Genomic DNA, 12,429 nt, shown 5'->3' with positions numbered 1-12,429 from the left:
CAGAGTGTCACACAGAGCGCAGGATTCTCTCAGTGCGCTCCTTCCAAACAACGGGGATTTACACGAAAACGGAAGGAGATATTCACAAAATTCTTTCACAGTGAGCGCCACAAGGCTCTCCTGAACACACGGATGTAATATTTTTTGTCTGTAGTGTAAAAAATGAGGTCACTAGAGCGAGTTAAAAACGAGTGACTTTTCTGCCACGTTTATAATGGGAGTCTATGGGGCTGCGCGGCTGTGCTCTCGTTACTTTCAGGCTTCTCATTCAAAAACAGTAAATCCTATCGTTCAGGTAGACACATTGTGTGAATCAGGACAAGTGTGGCTACTACTTTTGAGAAAATTGTGTGTGTGGAGTGAAAATTGGGGCTGAAAACACAGTTTAAATGAGAAAGTTTGAGCTATTTTTCCAAGCTGTCTACACTCTAACTTAACGAGCTCCACTGGTGTGTAACGCAATAGACACCTGGACACACCGGACTTTCTCAGGCTTTATGAGGGGGAGGAGGGGTGGAGACGCGGGGGGTGGGAGTGTTTCTTTTCAAAATATGGCTTGCGGGAACCGTTATTCCAAAATCTTGTACTGCACCTTTAATGTAGAACTTTTTTTCTAGATCTATTTTTTTCCCATTGTCCCGGGATTGTCCCAGATATGATAATTTTGTGTCCCGATGATATTTTTTATGGTCCCCGGGACATCGGGACACCGTTAGTTTCGAGCGCTGACCACCACAGTCATGTCATCCGCAAACTTGATGAGATTTGAGCTGGATGTTGGTGTGCAGTTGTGGGTCAGCAGAGTGAAGAGGAGGGGGCTTAGCACACATCCTTGGGGGACCCCCGTGTTCAGTGTGATGGTGCTGGAGGAGTTGCTGCCGACCCGTACAGCCTGTGGTCTCCCCGTCAGGAAGTCCAGCAGCCAGTTGCACAGGGAGCTGTTGAGTCCCAGCTGGTCCAGTTTATGAATGAGCTGCTGAGGAATGATTGTGTTGAATGCTGAGCTAAAAAGTCTATGAACAGCATTCTGACATACGAGTCTTTTGTCTCCAGGTGGGTGAGGGCTGAGTGGAGGGCAGTGGAGATGGCGTCATCGGTCGAACGGTTGGACTGATATGCAAACTGGAAAGGATCCAGGGCGGGGGGGAGGGCAGACTTGATATGCCTCATGACTAGCCGCTCGAAGCACTTCATGAGGATGGGAGTGAGTGCAACAGGGCAGTAGTCATTGAAGCAGGAGGGAGACGGCTTCTTCGGGACCGGGATGATGGTGGTGGTTTTGAGGCACGTGGGGACAACAGCCTGGCTCAACGAGATGTTGAAGATGTCTGTAAAGACATCTGTGAACTCCTCGGCACAGTCTCTCAGGACACGACCAGGAATGTTATCAGGACCCAGGGCTTTTCGTGCATTTGTCATCCTGAGAGCTCTCCTCACACTATCTGGGGACAGCATCAACACCTGGTCGCTGGGAGGTGGTGGGGTCTTCTTTGCCGTGGTGCTGTTGTCTGCCTCAAAGCGAGCGAAGAAGTCGTTCAACTGATTCAGCAGAGATGTGGAGTTGTCACAGGTCTGTGGCGAGGGCTTGTAGTCTGTGATGGTCTGAATCCCCCGCCACAGGTTCCTGGTGTCTCTGCTGTCGTTGAAATGGTCAGCAATGTGCCTGGAATACTGTCTCTTGGCCACCCTGATGCCTCGTGACAGATTAGCCCTAGCTGTCCTCAGGCCCACCTCGCCTCGTCGCGGCGTTCCGAGCCCACAGGAGCCTATGGACTTCCCCTGTCAGCCATGGCTTCTGATTGGCCCGAATGGAGATGGTTCTGGTGACCGTAACGTCGTCCATGCACTTCCTCATGTAGGCAGTGACGGTCTCTGTGTACTCCCGGAGATCTGTGGTGTTGTTGTAGGTGGCTGCCTGTCTGAACATGCTCCAGTCAGTGGTGGAAAAACAGTCCTGGAGTGCCTCTGAGGACCCCTCTGGCCACACACGTATCTGTTTTGTAGCTGGTTTGATGACTTTAACCAGCGGCCTGTATGCTGGCATTAGCATAACAGTGGAGTGATCTGAGGCCCCAAGGTGGGGGAGGAGTAGGGCTTTGTAGGCATCTTTATGCATGGTGTAAACATCGTCCAGAGTGTTGTTTCCACATGTAGGAAAGTTGATATGTCCATAGAGTTTTGGAAACACGCTTTTGGGGTTTGCATGATTGAAATCCCCAGCTAGGATGAGGAAAGCATCTGAGTGGGCTGTCTGCTGCTCACTGATGTGCTGATAGAGTTCATTCAGTGCTTCACTCCTGTTGCTATTGGAGTCAGGAGGGATGTATAATGCTACCAGCAATATGGCTGTAAATTCCCTCAGCAGATAGAATGGCCGGCACTTAATAATCATAAACTCCACCAGTGGTGAGCAGTGTTTGCAGACCACGACAGCATCACGGCACCAGGCATCACTGATGTAAACACAGAGTCCTCCGCCGTGAGTCTCCCCCCCCCTTGACTAGCGCCCTGTCTGACCGGTAGCATGTTAGGTGGGCTAGCTGAATGGCACAGCCTGGGACGCTGTCGTTAAGCCATGTTTCCACAAACACAAGGACACTCACTCACAGACTTAAGATGAGCAGGTGGACATAATCCAGCTTGTTGTCCAGCGAGCGTACGTTGGCCAGAGTGATGGTCGGGATAGCCGGCCGATGAGGGCTAGCCACTAGCCTAGCTCGGATACCTCCGCGCTTGCCTCTCTTCTGCTTCCGCATGTTCCACCTGTGGTGCTTCCACTGCGGGCTGGATGCAGGAGTGGGGGTCGGTGCTTGAGCAGGCCTCCGGAGCAAACCATAGCCGCATAGCACTTCTGCGTCCGCTGGATTTATATCCGTGAATATAGTTCTGCGGATGTCGAGCAGAAACTCACGGGAGTATGTGCACCTTGAGACTAATGGATGCAACAAAGACGAACAGATACACACTGTTTTAAAACACAAAAAACACGAAAAACACCGTTCTGTCGGGAAAGAGAGGAGCCGCTGCGTGTGCGCGCGCCGCCATCTTGGATCAATTAAAGAAAAAGAAAACTACAAGAAAAGGAAAGTATTTATTTTAGTTTAGTTTTTAAAGGAAAGGGAGTTCAGTTGCACCAGTCCTCCTGAAGTGAGCTGAGGGTTGTTGCTAAAACCCGGGACAGAACGAGACAGGACATATCGCTCGGGCAGTGACCTCCCCGCAGTTGTTGCAAAAACTGGTGACATCCCATTCCGTCCCGGGTTTTAGTAATTGCCTGAGGCCAGCAGTAATGGCGGAATACACAGTATGAAGAAAAGTGAATGAATGGAGCAGCCGTCTGATTTCTAAACTGGATATTGCTGCCATCTCACCCTTACGTGGAAGAAGTGAATGAACGGAGAACTGAACAAAAAGTCAGATTGTTTCAAAAACAAATTGGCCACAAGATTGGCCTTCAAGAAGCGAGAACACAGACGGTTAAGCTCCAACTCTCATTTGGATAAAAAAAACGTTTACCTGCATTTACAACCCAGATTCCAAAAAAGTTGGGACAAAGTACAAATTGTAAATAAAAACGGAATGCAATAATTTACAAATCTCAAAAAATGATATTGTATTCACAATAGAACATAGACATCATATCAAATGTCGAAAGTGAGACATTTTGAAATTTCATACCAAATATTGGCTCATTTGAAATTTCACGACAGCAACACGTCTCAAAAAAGTTGGGACAGGGGCAATAAGAGGCTGGAAAAGTTAAAGGTACAAAAAAGAAACAGCTGGAGGACCAAACTGCAACTCATTAGGTCAATTGGCAATAGGTCATTAACATGCCTGGGTATAAAAAGAGCATCTTTGAGTGGCAGCGGCTCTCAGAAGTAAAGATAGGGAAGAGGATCACCAATCCCCCTAATTCTGCGCCGTCAAATAGTGGAGCAATATCAGAAAGGAGTTCAACAGTGTAAAATTGCAAAGAGTTTGAACATATCATCTACAGTGCATAATATCATCAAAAGATTCAGAGAATCTGGAAGAATGTCTGTGCGTAAGGGTCAAGGCCGGAAAACCATACTGGGTGCCCGTGATCTTCAGGCCCTTAGATGGCACTGCATCACATACAGGCATGTTTCTGTATTGGAAATCACAAAATGGGCTCAGGAATATTTCCAGAGAACATTATCTGTGAACACAATTCACCGTGCCATCTGCCGTTGCCAGCTAAAACTCTGTAGTTCAAAGAAGAAGCCGTATCTAAACATGATCCAGAAGCACAGACGTCTTCTCTGGGCCAAGGCTCATTTAAAATGGACTGTGGCAAAGTGGAAAACTGTTCTGTGGTCAGACGAATCAAAATTTGAAGTTCTTGATGGAAATCAGGGACGCCGTGTCATTCGGACTAAAGAGGAGAAGGACGACCCAAGTTGTTATCAGCGCTCAGTTCAGAAGCCTGCATCTCTGATGGTACGGGGTTGCATTAGTGCGTGTGGCATGGGCAGCTTACACATCTGGAAAGACACCATCAATGCTGAAAGGTATATCCTGGTTCTAGAGCAACATATGCTCCCATCCAGACGACATCTCTTTCAGGGAAGACCTTGCATTTTCCAACATGACAATGCCAAATCACATACTGCATCAATTACAGCATCATGGCTGCATAGAAGAAGGGTCCAGGTACTGAACTGGCCAACCTGCAGTCCAGATCTTTCACCCATAGAAAACATTTGACATCATAAAACAGAAGATACGACAAAAAAGACCTAAGACAGTTGAGCAACTAGAATCCTGCATTAGACAAGAATGGGTTAACATTCCTATCCCTAAACTTGAGCAACTTGTCTCCTCAGTCCCCAGACGTTTACAGATTGTTGTAAAGAGAAAAGGGGATGTCTCATAGTGGTAAACATGGCCTTGTCCCAACTTTGAGATGTGGTGGTGTCATGAAATTTAAAAAAAATCACCTAATTTTTCTCTTTAAATGATACCTTTTCTCAGTTTAAACATTTGATGTCATCTATGTTCTATTCTGAATAAAATATGGAATTTCGAAACTTCCACATCATTGCATTCCGTTTTTATTTACAATTTGTACTTTGTCCCAACTTCTTTGGAATCGGGGTTGTAGATTAATACATGTAACTTGTATTGTGTGTTTAAGTTACCGGTATAAGATTATTTAATTTGCTTCAGAATGTGATTGTCTCAGTTCATCTGATTTATTTAATTCGCCTTTTACGTTTTATCAGTGAAAATGCATGTATGTTGCATAAGTTATAACACCTATCCTGTTTTAATGAGAGTCAACCCACAATCACTGAAGTCAAATCAGTCTTGGTTGAGCAAGTCGGTAATGGTATTATTTACTTTCACCATAAATTTTTATTTATATGACTTTGGTCTATAGCTGTAAAAGGCCTCGGCCTTAAAACTGGTTCCTGCTGTGACATCACGCACTCAGGGCTGGCTGGCTCAGCGGGGCAGCTCGAATGGCAATTTTGCGGTCAATTTTGACTCTCAAAAATATATATTTTTTATTCCCATTTATGCAGCATACAAGAGTCAAGGATGGAGATACTATTCACTCAGAAATTTATTTAAAAATAAAAGGCTCTGCTTATCTCCTTTAATCTCAACACTCCATTGTTTGTTTTTAAAAGCAACCAAATTGTTGATTTCATCACACCTAATTTTTCTATCTCGCTGATGAGCTTGTTTTGATTTTTTGGCCTTATGTAGTCCTGCTTTGGAGCAAGACCGCATAAGTGCATTGGACTTGATATCAAGTCCAATACACACACACACACACGCGCGCGTAAATTTTTTAATTATTGTGTGAGCTTTGAGCTTTATCACCAAATAAAAAGGCACAATTTTCACAACTGTTTTTTTTTTTTAAATCAGCTTAGTAATACATTAAAAATCTTATTATGCAGGTCTTCATGATGTAATTCTACATGGCAGTCACTGCCCATCCAAATTAATGAGTGACCAAGAAATACCACTAGACCTACAGCGACTTGCCACACAGAAAAAAACAATAAGAAGACATCAGTTTATGTGCCACCCCTGTGTGAACAATGGCCTCCGTCTGGCTCCGCCACTGATTGCCAGTTGTGATTCTCTCATAACATGCTGGGACAGGATGCCCCAACTTACGTCTGGCCTCAATACTTGTTATACGCTTGGCTGATATTTCCATCTCTGTGTAGGAGTCAGCAACTTGGCTACAGAGCCATACTTGTGGCCCCCATGACCATGGGTCTCACTGTTGCTTTCCCAATTATTTATTTGTTTGTTTTTTTGTAACACCATGGCACATCACCTATCTCGGATAGATGGCAGGATTTGGCACCTCAGTCAGGTTGCCAGGGTCTGTTATCTGTAACTGAATCACCATGTGAGGAATGTGATCCTGAAGGTTGAAACTGTTCTGCAAATAGTGTACATCTAATTGGCTGGACCTGGTGTCTAATTCCTAGGATTTTGATCTTTCTCCACCAGCAAGTCCCCATCCACTGTAAAGGCCCATGAACATGGGTGTCTCAGTGCACAAGCTGAAAGCATGCGCACTTCCACTACCAGACCAGCATATTACTGCAGGCTCAGTGTCGCATGCACAGTCCACACAGACACAAAATCCGGGTGCTGTGTCCACTGAAATATACTTGGGCCTTAATTGTGTAGGGGGAAGCCATCATAGTGTACCCCATACAGCCATTCGATCTTCAAACCAGCTGTTTATTTTAAATACACATGGGATAAGGGAGGCAGGGAGTGGGGCTACCTTGACTAAGCAAAGACAAAAAAAAATCTTCTGGAAATTTTTCTGGGTCACAAACACATCAAAGTCTTCATTATGACTGCAAAAGGGTCAATCCTGGAGCATTGCTGCAAGGTAATAAGTAAACAATCTGGCTGCAATAGCCCAACTGATAGACCACTCTCAAATAAATAAATTAGTCATCTGGACACTTCCAACACAACATTTCTCATGCCTTGGGGTTGATGTAAAACACTAAAATGGTGCGGTTGGTCCTCACTACCATGCAACCTCCTCAGGAGTTTCTAAAAATATCATACAGCTAGCTGCACAGCTTCCAAGAAATTAGATATAATCCTGAAGCTTTATTGCTTGCTTTACAGTGAACCAGATCAGTAATATTTTACATTACTTGGTTGCATTCTGTACCAAAAAAGCACTGCTGCCAAAATGCAGTAGCATCTTATTTTTATCATCAATTTTCAGTCCAGCATTATGCCCTCAGCTTGGGTAAAGAAAAATATTTAGTGGTGCCCATAATCACTAGGTTTTCAGGTTAACCCAACTGTCTGAATGGAACTATAATGGAGAGAGTTGTAGCCTCTCAGCTTCATACTTTCCTTGCTCGTAATGTTCTCTATGAACCCTTTCAGTCAGGCTTTCGCAATATGCATAGCACTGAATCTGCTCTCTTAAGAGTTGTTAATGACCTCCTGCTCTCAACTGATGCTGGTCATCTCAATGTCCTTGTTCTCTTGGACCTCACAGCTGCCTTTGACACTGTAGGTACATCATGAGATACTCATTTCCAGACTGTCTTCTTTTGGTATTACTGGCTTAGCTTTATCCTGGTTTCAGTCATATCTAGCAAACAGGCAACAGTTTATTTCTATTGGTGTTCATAAATCATCCACTGTTACTGTTGCTCAAGGTGTGCCTCAGGGTTCTGTCCTTGGTCCCCTTCTTTTTATACTATATGTTTCTCCTATAGGCCAGATTATTCGTAACCATGGCCTTAACTTTCATTGTTATGCTGATGACATTCAAATCTACATCACTATCACCCCTTCCAATAGCCTCTGTTCAGCTGCTAAAGACTTGCATCACTGACCTTAAGCAATGGCTGCATAAGAACTGCCTTAAACTTAATGCTAGCAAAAAGGAGGTTCTATTAGTAGGTACCATTCTGAATTTCTCCAGTTTTACTATTGATGCTGATGGTGTGTCTATTAGTCCTTCCCAAGTTATAAAAAACCTTGGAGTTATCTTTGACTCCACCCCTACGTTTGAACCCCATCTTAAACTAATTACTAAGAATGCTTTCTTTCACCTCCGCAATATTGCACGTCTCTGCCCTTTTCTTTTGGAAACCGATGCCAAAATGTTGGTCAATGCATTTATTTTTTCTCGTCTTGACTACTGCAATTCTCTTTTATGGTCTCCCTGCCACATTGCTCAATCGCCTGCAGTACATCCAAAATTCAGCAGCAAGAGTCCTCACACTCACCACTGCACTGCTCACATCACTCCTGTTTTATAGCAACTGCATTGGTTGCCAATTATTTTTTGGATCAAATACAAAATCTTGCTTTTAACCTATAAAGCTCTTCATGGTTTCGCCCCTTCCTATCTCTGGGAGCTAATTCATTTGTACTGTCCCTCCTGCTCCCTCAGATGTTCTGTCTGTGGACTTCTGACTGTTCCACGTTTTAAACTGGCATCTATGGGTGGCAGATCATTCAGTGTTGCTGCTCCTAAACTTTGGAACTCGTTACCACAATCGCTTCGTGACTGTTCCACACTCTCTTCCTTCAAAGCTAACTTGAAAACTTTTCTCTTCACCTCACACTACTCTTCCTAGTGTGTTTTTTTTTGGTAACTCCTGTGTAAAGCGTCCTTGGGTTTGTGAAAGGCACTATATAAATTGAAATTATTATTATTATTATTATTATAACTAACTGTACCTGGGGTCGGCCCAAGTGCAGCTTTGGCTCCCGCCAAAGTTAGAAGGCCCCCCTCTTTCAAGTGTTTGGTTGCTAGGTGACTGGAGATGGTGGAAGTCCACACGCACTGCTTCCACATCAAGTCAGAGTTCTTATACACGGCTGAAAAAGTGAGACAGAGATAGAAAGGGTCAAAGACGCTACTTTACTATACTTGACAGTTCAGCAGTTGAAGCTGTACAATGTTGCATTTGAATATGGTCATTCCTAGTTAGATTTTAAAAAAAAAGTGTGTGTTCTGTTCTCACTTTTGGCCTTTGCACTTCCTCCTGCCCAACCTCCAGCCACACACAAAATGGCGTCAACCTTTTTATCTCCCAGGAGGTCACCTACATCAGCTGTAACCTGAAGAAAAGATTAAATTTGAGTGCAGAATACTTATGTATGTAGCTTGCTCTATAAACCCCCGATGAGGCCCAATAAGAACATGGACACCTCCTGAATAACAAGTCATGCAGCGAATACCTTTCCCCAAGTACCTTCTCACCAAACCAGAGCACATTCCTAATGACAATGTGGCATTCCAAGGTATGATCAAAAAGTTCCAGGACCAGGGCAGGAATTTCACGAGGGCCCTCTCAATTTGGCCTTGTGCCCTTGGAAAAAAATATCTGCTGTAAGGCCACAGTGGCCTTGATGCCCTGCAGTTTTGTAGTCTGCCTCGTGACTGCCAATAGGCTTTAACATCACCTGCGTCTATTGAGAAAAAAAAAACGTCTTTTGATGACATTCTGGATTCTTATTGGGCAACTCATCAGTGGTGGATCAGACTCGAGCCTGGCATGAACCGCTCCGACGTGCTATAATGACACCAATCTATCACCAGCCAACCAGGAGACTTAATCAAACGCATCCCCCGCCCACTTGTGTCCGCGTCTGAGATGTTGAATTTTCACAGAAGGAGGGAAGAAGTTGACTGAGGTAAGACTGTGTGATAAATTAACGAACGAATAAGATAGGAATTTCAACATATAGGGCTTAAGTTTGTTACCGTTAAATAAGCATTGCTTGTACAGTAACGTTATGTCGTTACAACGTTGACCCACTTTTAACGTGCCGAGTACCGACTGTAGCTGGTAACAAATGCTAATTAGCTTGCTGTCAAAAGTGCAAAGACCTTAAATTGCTCTGTGTAAATTAGAAAATGGCGCAACTTCCTCTGTAGCCGTCAACGGACAAGCACAGACTTGCCTTGAGTTTTGAGCCAATCACAACAGGGCAGCACTGTGGCCTGAGGTAAAACATGATAGTTTAAGTTTGTTTAAATTACAAAAATGAGTACACCCAATGACTGTCTCATATACTCTTCATATACTCATACTGTTTAAGTAATGCAATAAAACTAATCTTTAAAAGTGGTATTTACTCAAACTGTTTGCATAGAATGAACTTTCGGGTTAACAGTGTAATAGTGTTGCAGTGTTCTGCAAATTTGCAATTTAATATTTCAGATATTGAGACATGAAAGTGCTATTTTAAAAAAATAAAAGGTCAGAAATGTTTTCTTTGTCGTCTATTTAGTTCATTTTTGTGGCAGCGGGGGCGTGGTCAAGCGCCGGTCTGTGACAGGAGGGCGGAGTCAGGGAAGGTAAGTGGCAGAATCACTACACCTGAGGGCAATTAACCTGTGTTTGTGTGTCTTCCCAGTGACCACGCCCTACTTAAGGAGGGAGAGCGAGAGCAGAGGGAGCTCTTCCCCAAACCAGACACCGATTCTGTGTGTGTGTGTGTGTGTGTGTGTGTGTGTGTGTGTGTCTGTCTGTCTGTCTGTCTGTGAAATCCGAAATAAGTGTTCACTGAAAAGTGTAGCAATAAAACGCTGTACCAACCTGAACTCTGTCCTGCTGTCTTCTGTGCTCCACCCTTATACGAGAACCGCTACAATTTTATTTCCTCAATTTTCCTTGATTGAGAAATTGGTCTGGGCTCTTATGGGTTAATCAGTAGCCTGCATGCTAGTATATGTTCCATTTACAGTCAAACGTTTTGACGTACTCCAGGCTCAATTTTGATTAATCAAAAATCTGCATAGCAGTACAGTCTGAAGATGCTCTTGCACATTCGGTGTCAATTGAACAAAAATTATGGGAGGATATAGGTTTAATAAGTTTTACAATTTTTGAAGTGAGTGATGGATTGATAAGTTTAGATGTGTTCAATATTTTCTTATCTTCAGACAAAGTGTAGATGTCTCTTTACCTGCTTGATAGTTTCGATTGAGACGCCAATCTTCCTCAGAAGAGTCATTAGTCCTTAAATTAAATTCATTATAGATGTGAACTTAAAATCATTGTTTTATTTTATGGCCTTAGTGCCCTGGCCTTTGGCCTTCGTGCCCTCAAAAAATTGACAGCACAAAAGGCCAAGTGGCCTTGCCCCTAAAATGACAAAATTCCAGGCCTGTCCGGGACCATTTCTGTTGTGAACCAATGTAGCACAGCAAGGTCATGCACATGCAGTAGGAATGAGCAGTAACTCATGAGTCAGTATGCCACATGACATTTCACCATCAACATCAGGACCCATGTTACATGTTTTTGTGACGACGTGCATGTGTGAGATGTGCAAGCATTTGTGATCACCCATGAAATGCTTCAGCAAGTCTGTGGTAATGAAGCAACAAGCTGGTTGAGGTGTTTTGAGTGGCATTCACACTTCAAGAGGAGCATGACATCATTGGAGGATGACGTTCTGTCCTTCTTGACACACAAATGCCACTCAAAACACCTTGTCCAGCTCACTGCTTTGCTGCTGTTGGCTTCGTGAAGCATTTCCAGGGTGTCTGTTGCCAATTCCCTGAGTTTGACACAAAATTTGATGTTTGCTCTCTGGTCCATATTAAAATCACAAATGTGCACATGCACGTTGTCACAAAAACTGGTGTAACATGTGAGGGAAATTTAATGGACGAACATTATTATTCTCTGTGTTCCTGTATGTTGAGCTCAAGTGACTTAATGGATGAACATTATTATTCTATGTGTTTCTGTATGTTACTGAGAAGAGATGTTTTTCCACATGCTGTAATCGCTTTTCTGTGGCCTTGGTGGTAATGAGCAGGGTGCTTGAGTTCGTCCTAACTACGCATCTTCTCATGATGTAACCACCTTTCCTGACCTCGGTGGTGATAAGCAGGGAGCTTGAGCTCTCCCTAACTCGCATCCGCCTGCACATACCAGAGCACGCCAGGTGCACGCTCTAACAAAGCTTCATAGAAAATCTTGAGCCAATCACGTGAAGACACAAGCAGTGAGCGAATGCTTTCAGAGTATAATAGATAACATTCCTAAAACACAACTCAGAGTGCGCGTACTCTCGGCATCATCAGAAGTGATGTCTTCTTCTATTCTTCTCTTTCCTTTCCTATTTTATATATCTTTTATATGATCTACTATAATAAATGACTGAAAAGACAACTGTTAGCGTTCTGAAGTGTTATTAGAAATTTCCATTACAATTTGGCGTCCCCTGGGTGGGCCCTATGCGTCTGATCCTCGGACGACGGAACACTCCCAAGGCTACGGTGCGGAGCTGAGAACTCGGACGAGAGACCAGGCCGTCAGGGCTCACCGAACCAGTAAGTGATAACTTTGCATTCTTGTGTAAAGAAATTAGTGGAAACAGTATTTAAAGAATGATACAAGAAATGGACAGAGATTTGTC

General features: G+C 43.8%; 1 protein-coding gene across 2 annotated transcripts in view; it reads right to left on the bottom strand.

Moving 5' to 3' along the window:
- Positions 1 to 12,429, bottom strand: part of qdprb.1 (quinoid dihydropteridine reductase b, tandem duplicate 1) — a 62,165-nt gene that overhangs the window by 17,042 nt on the left and 32,694 nt on the right. For both annotated transcript variants that reach the window (XM_060916526.1, XM_060916525.1), the window contains 2 exons: positions 9,015 to 9,111; positions 8,728 to 8,868 (listed from right to left, as the gene is read on the bottom strand). In XM_060916526.1, the coding sequence (XP_060772509.1) occupies positions 8,728 to 8,868; positions 9,015 to 9,111 (238 nt within the window). The remainder of the gene's footprint in view (positions 1 to 8,727; positions 8,869 to 9,014; positions 9,112 to 12,429) is intronic.

This window comes from Neoarius graeffei, chromosome 3, assembly GCF_027579695.1.
Source record: "Neoarius graeffei isolate fNeoGra1 chromosome 3, fNeoGra1.pri, whole genome shotgun sequence".
Taxonomy (NCBI): Eukaryota; Metazoa; Chordata; class Actinopteri; order Siluriformes; family Ariidae; genus Neoarius; species Neoarius graeffei.
Note: the sequence above shows the minus strand (reverse complement) of the source record. Positions and strands in the feature narration are given on the sequence as shown.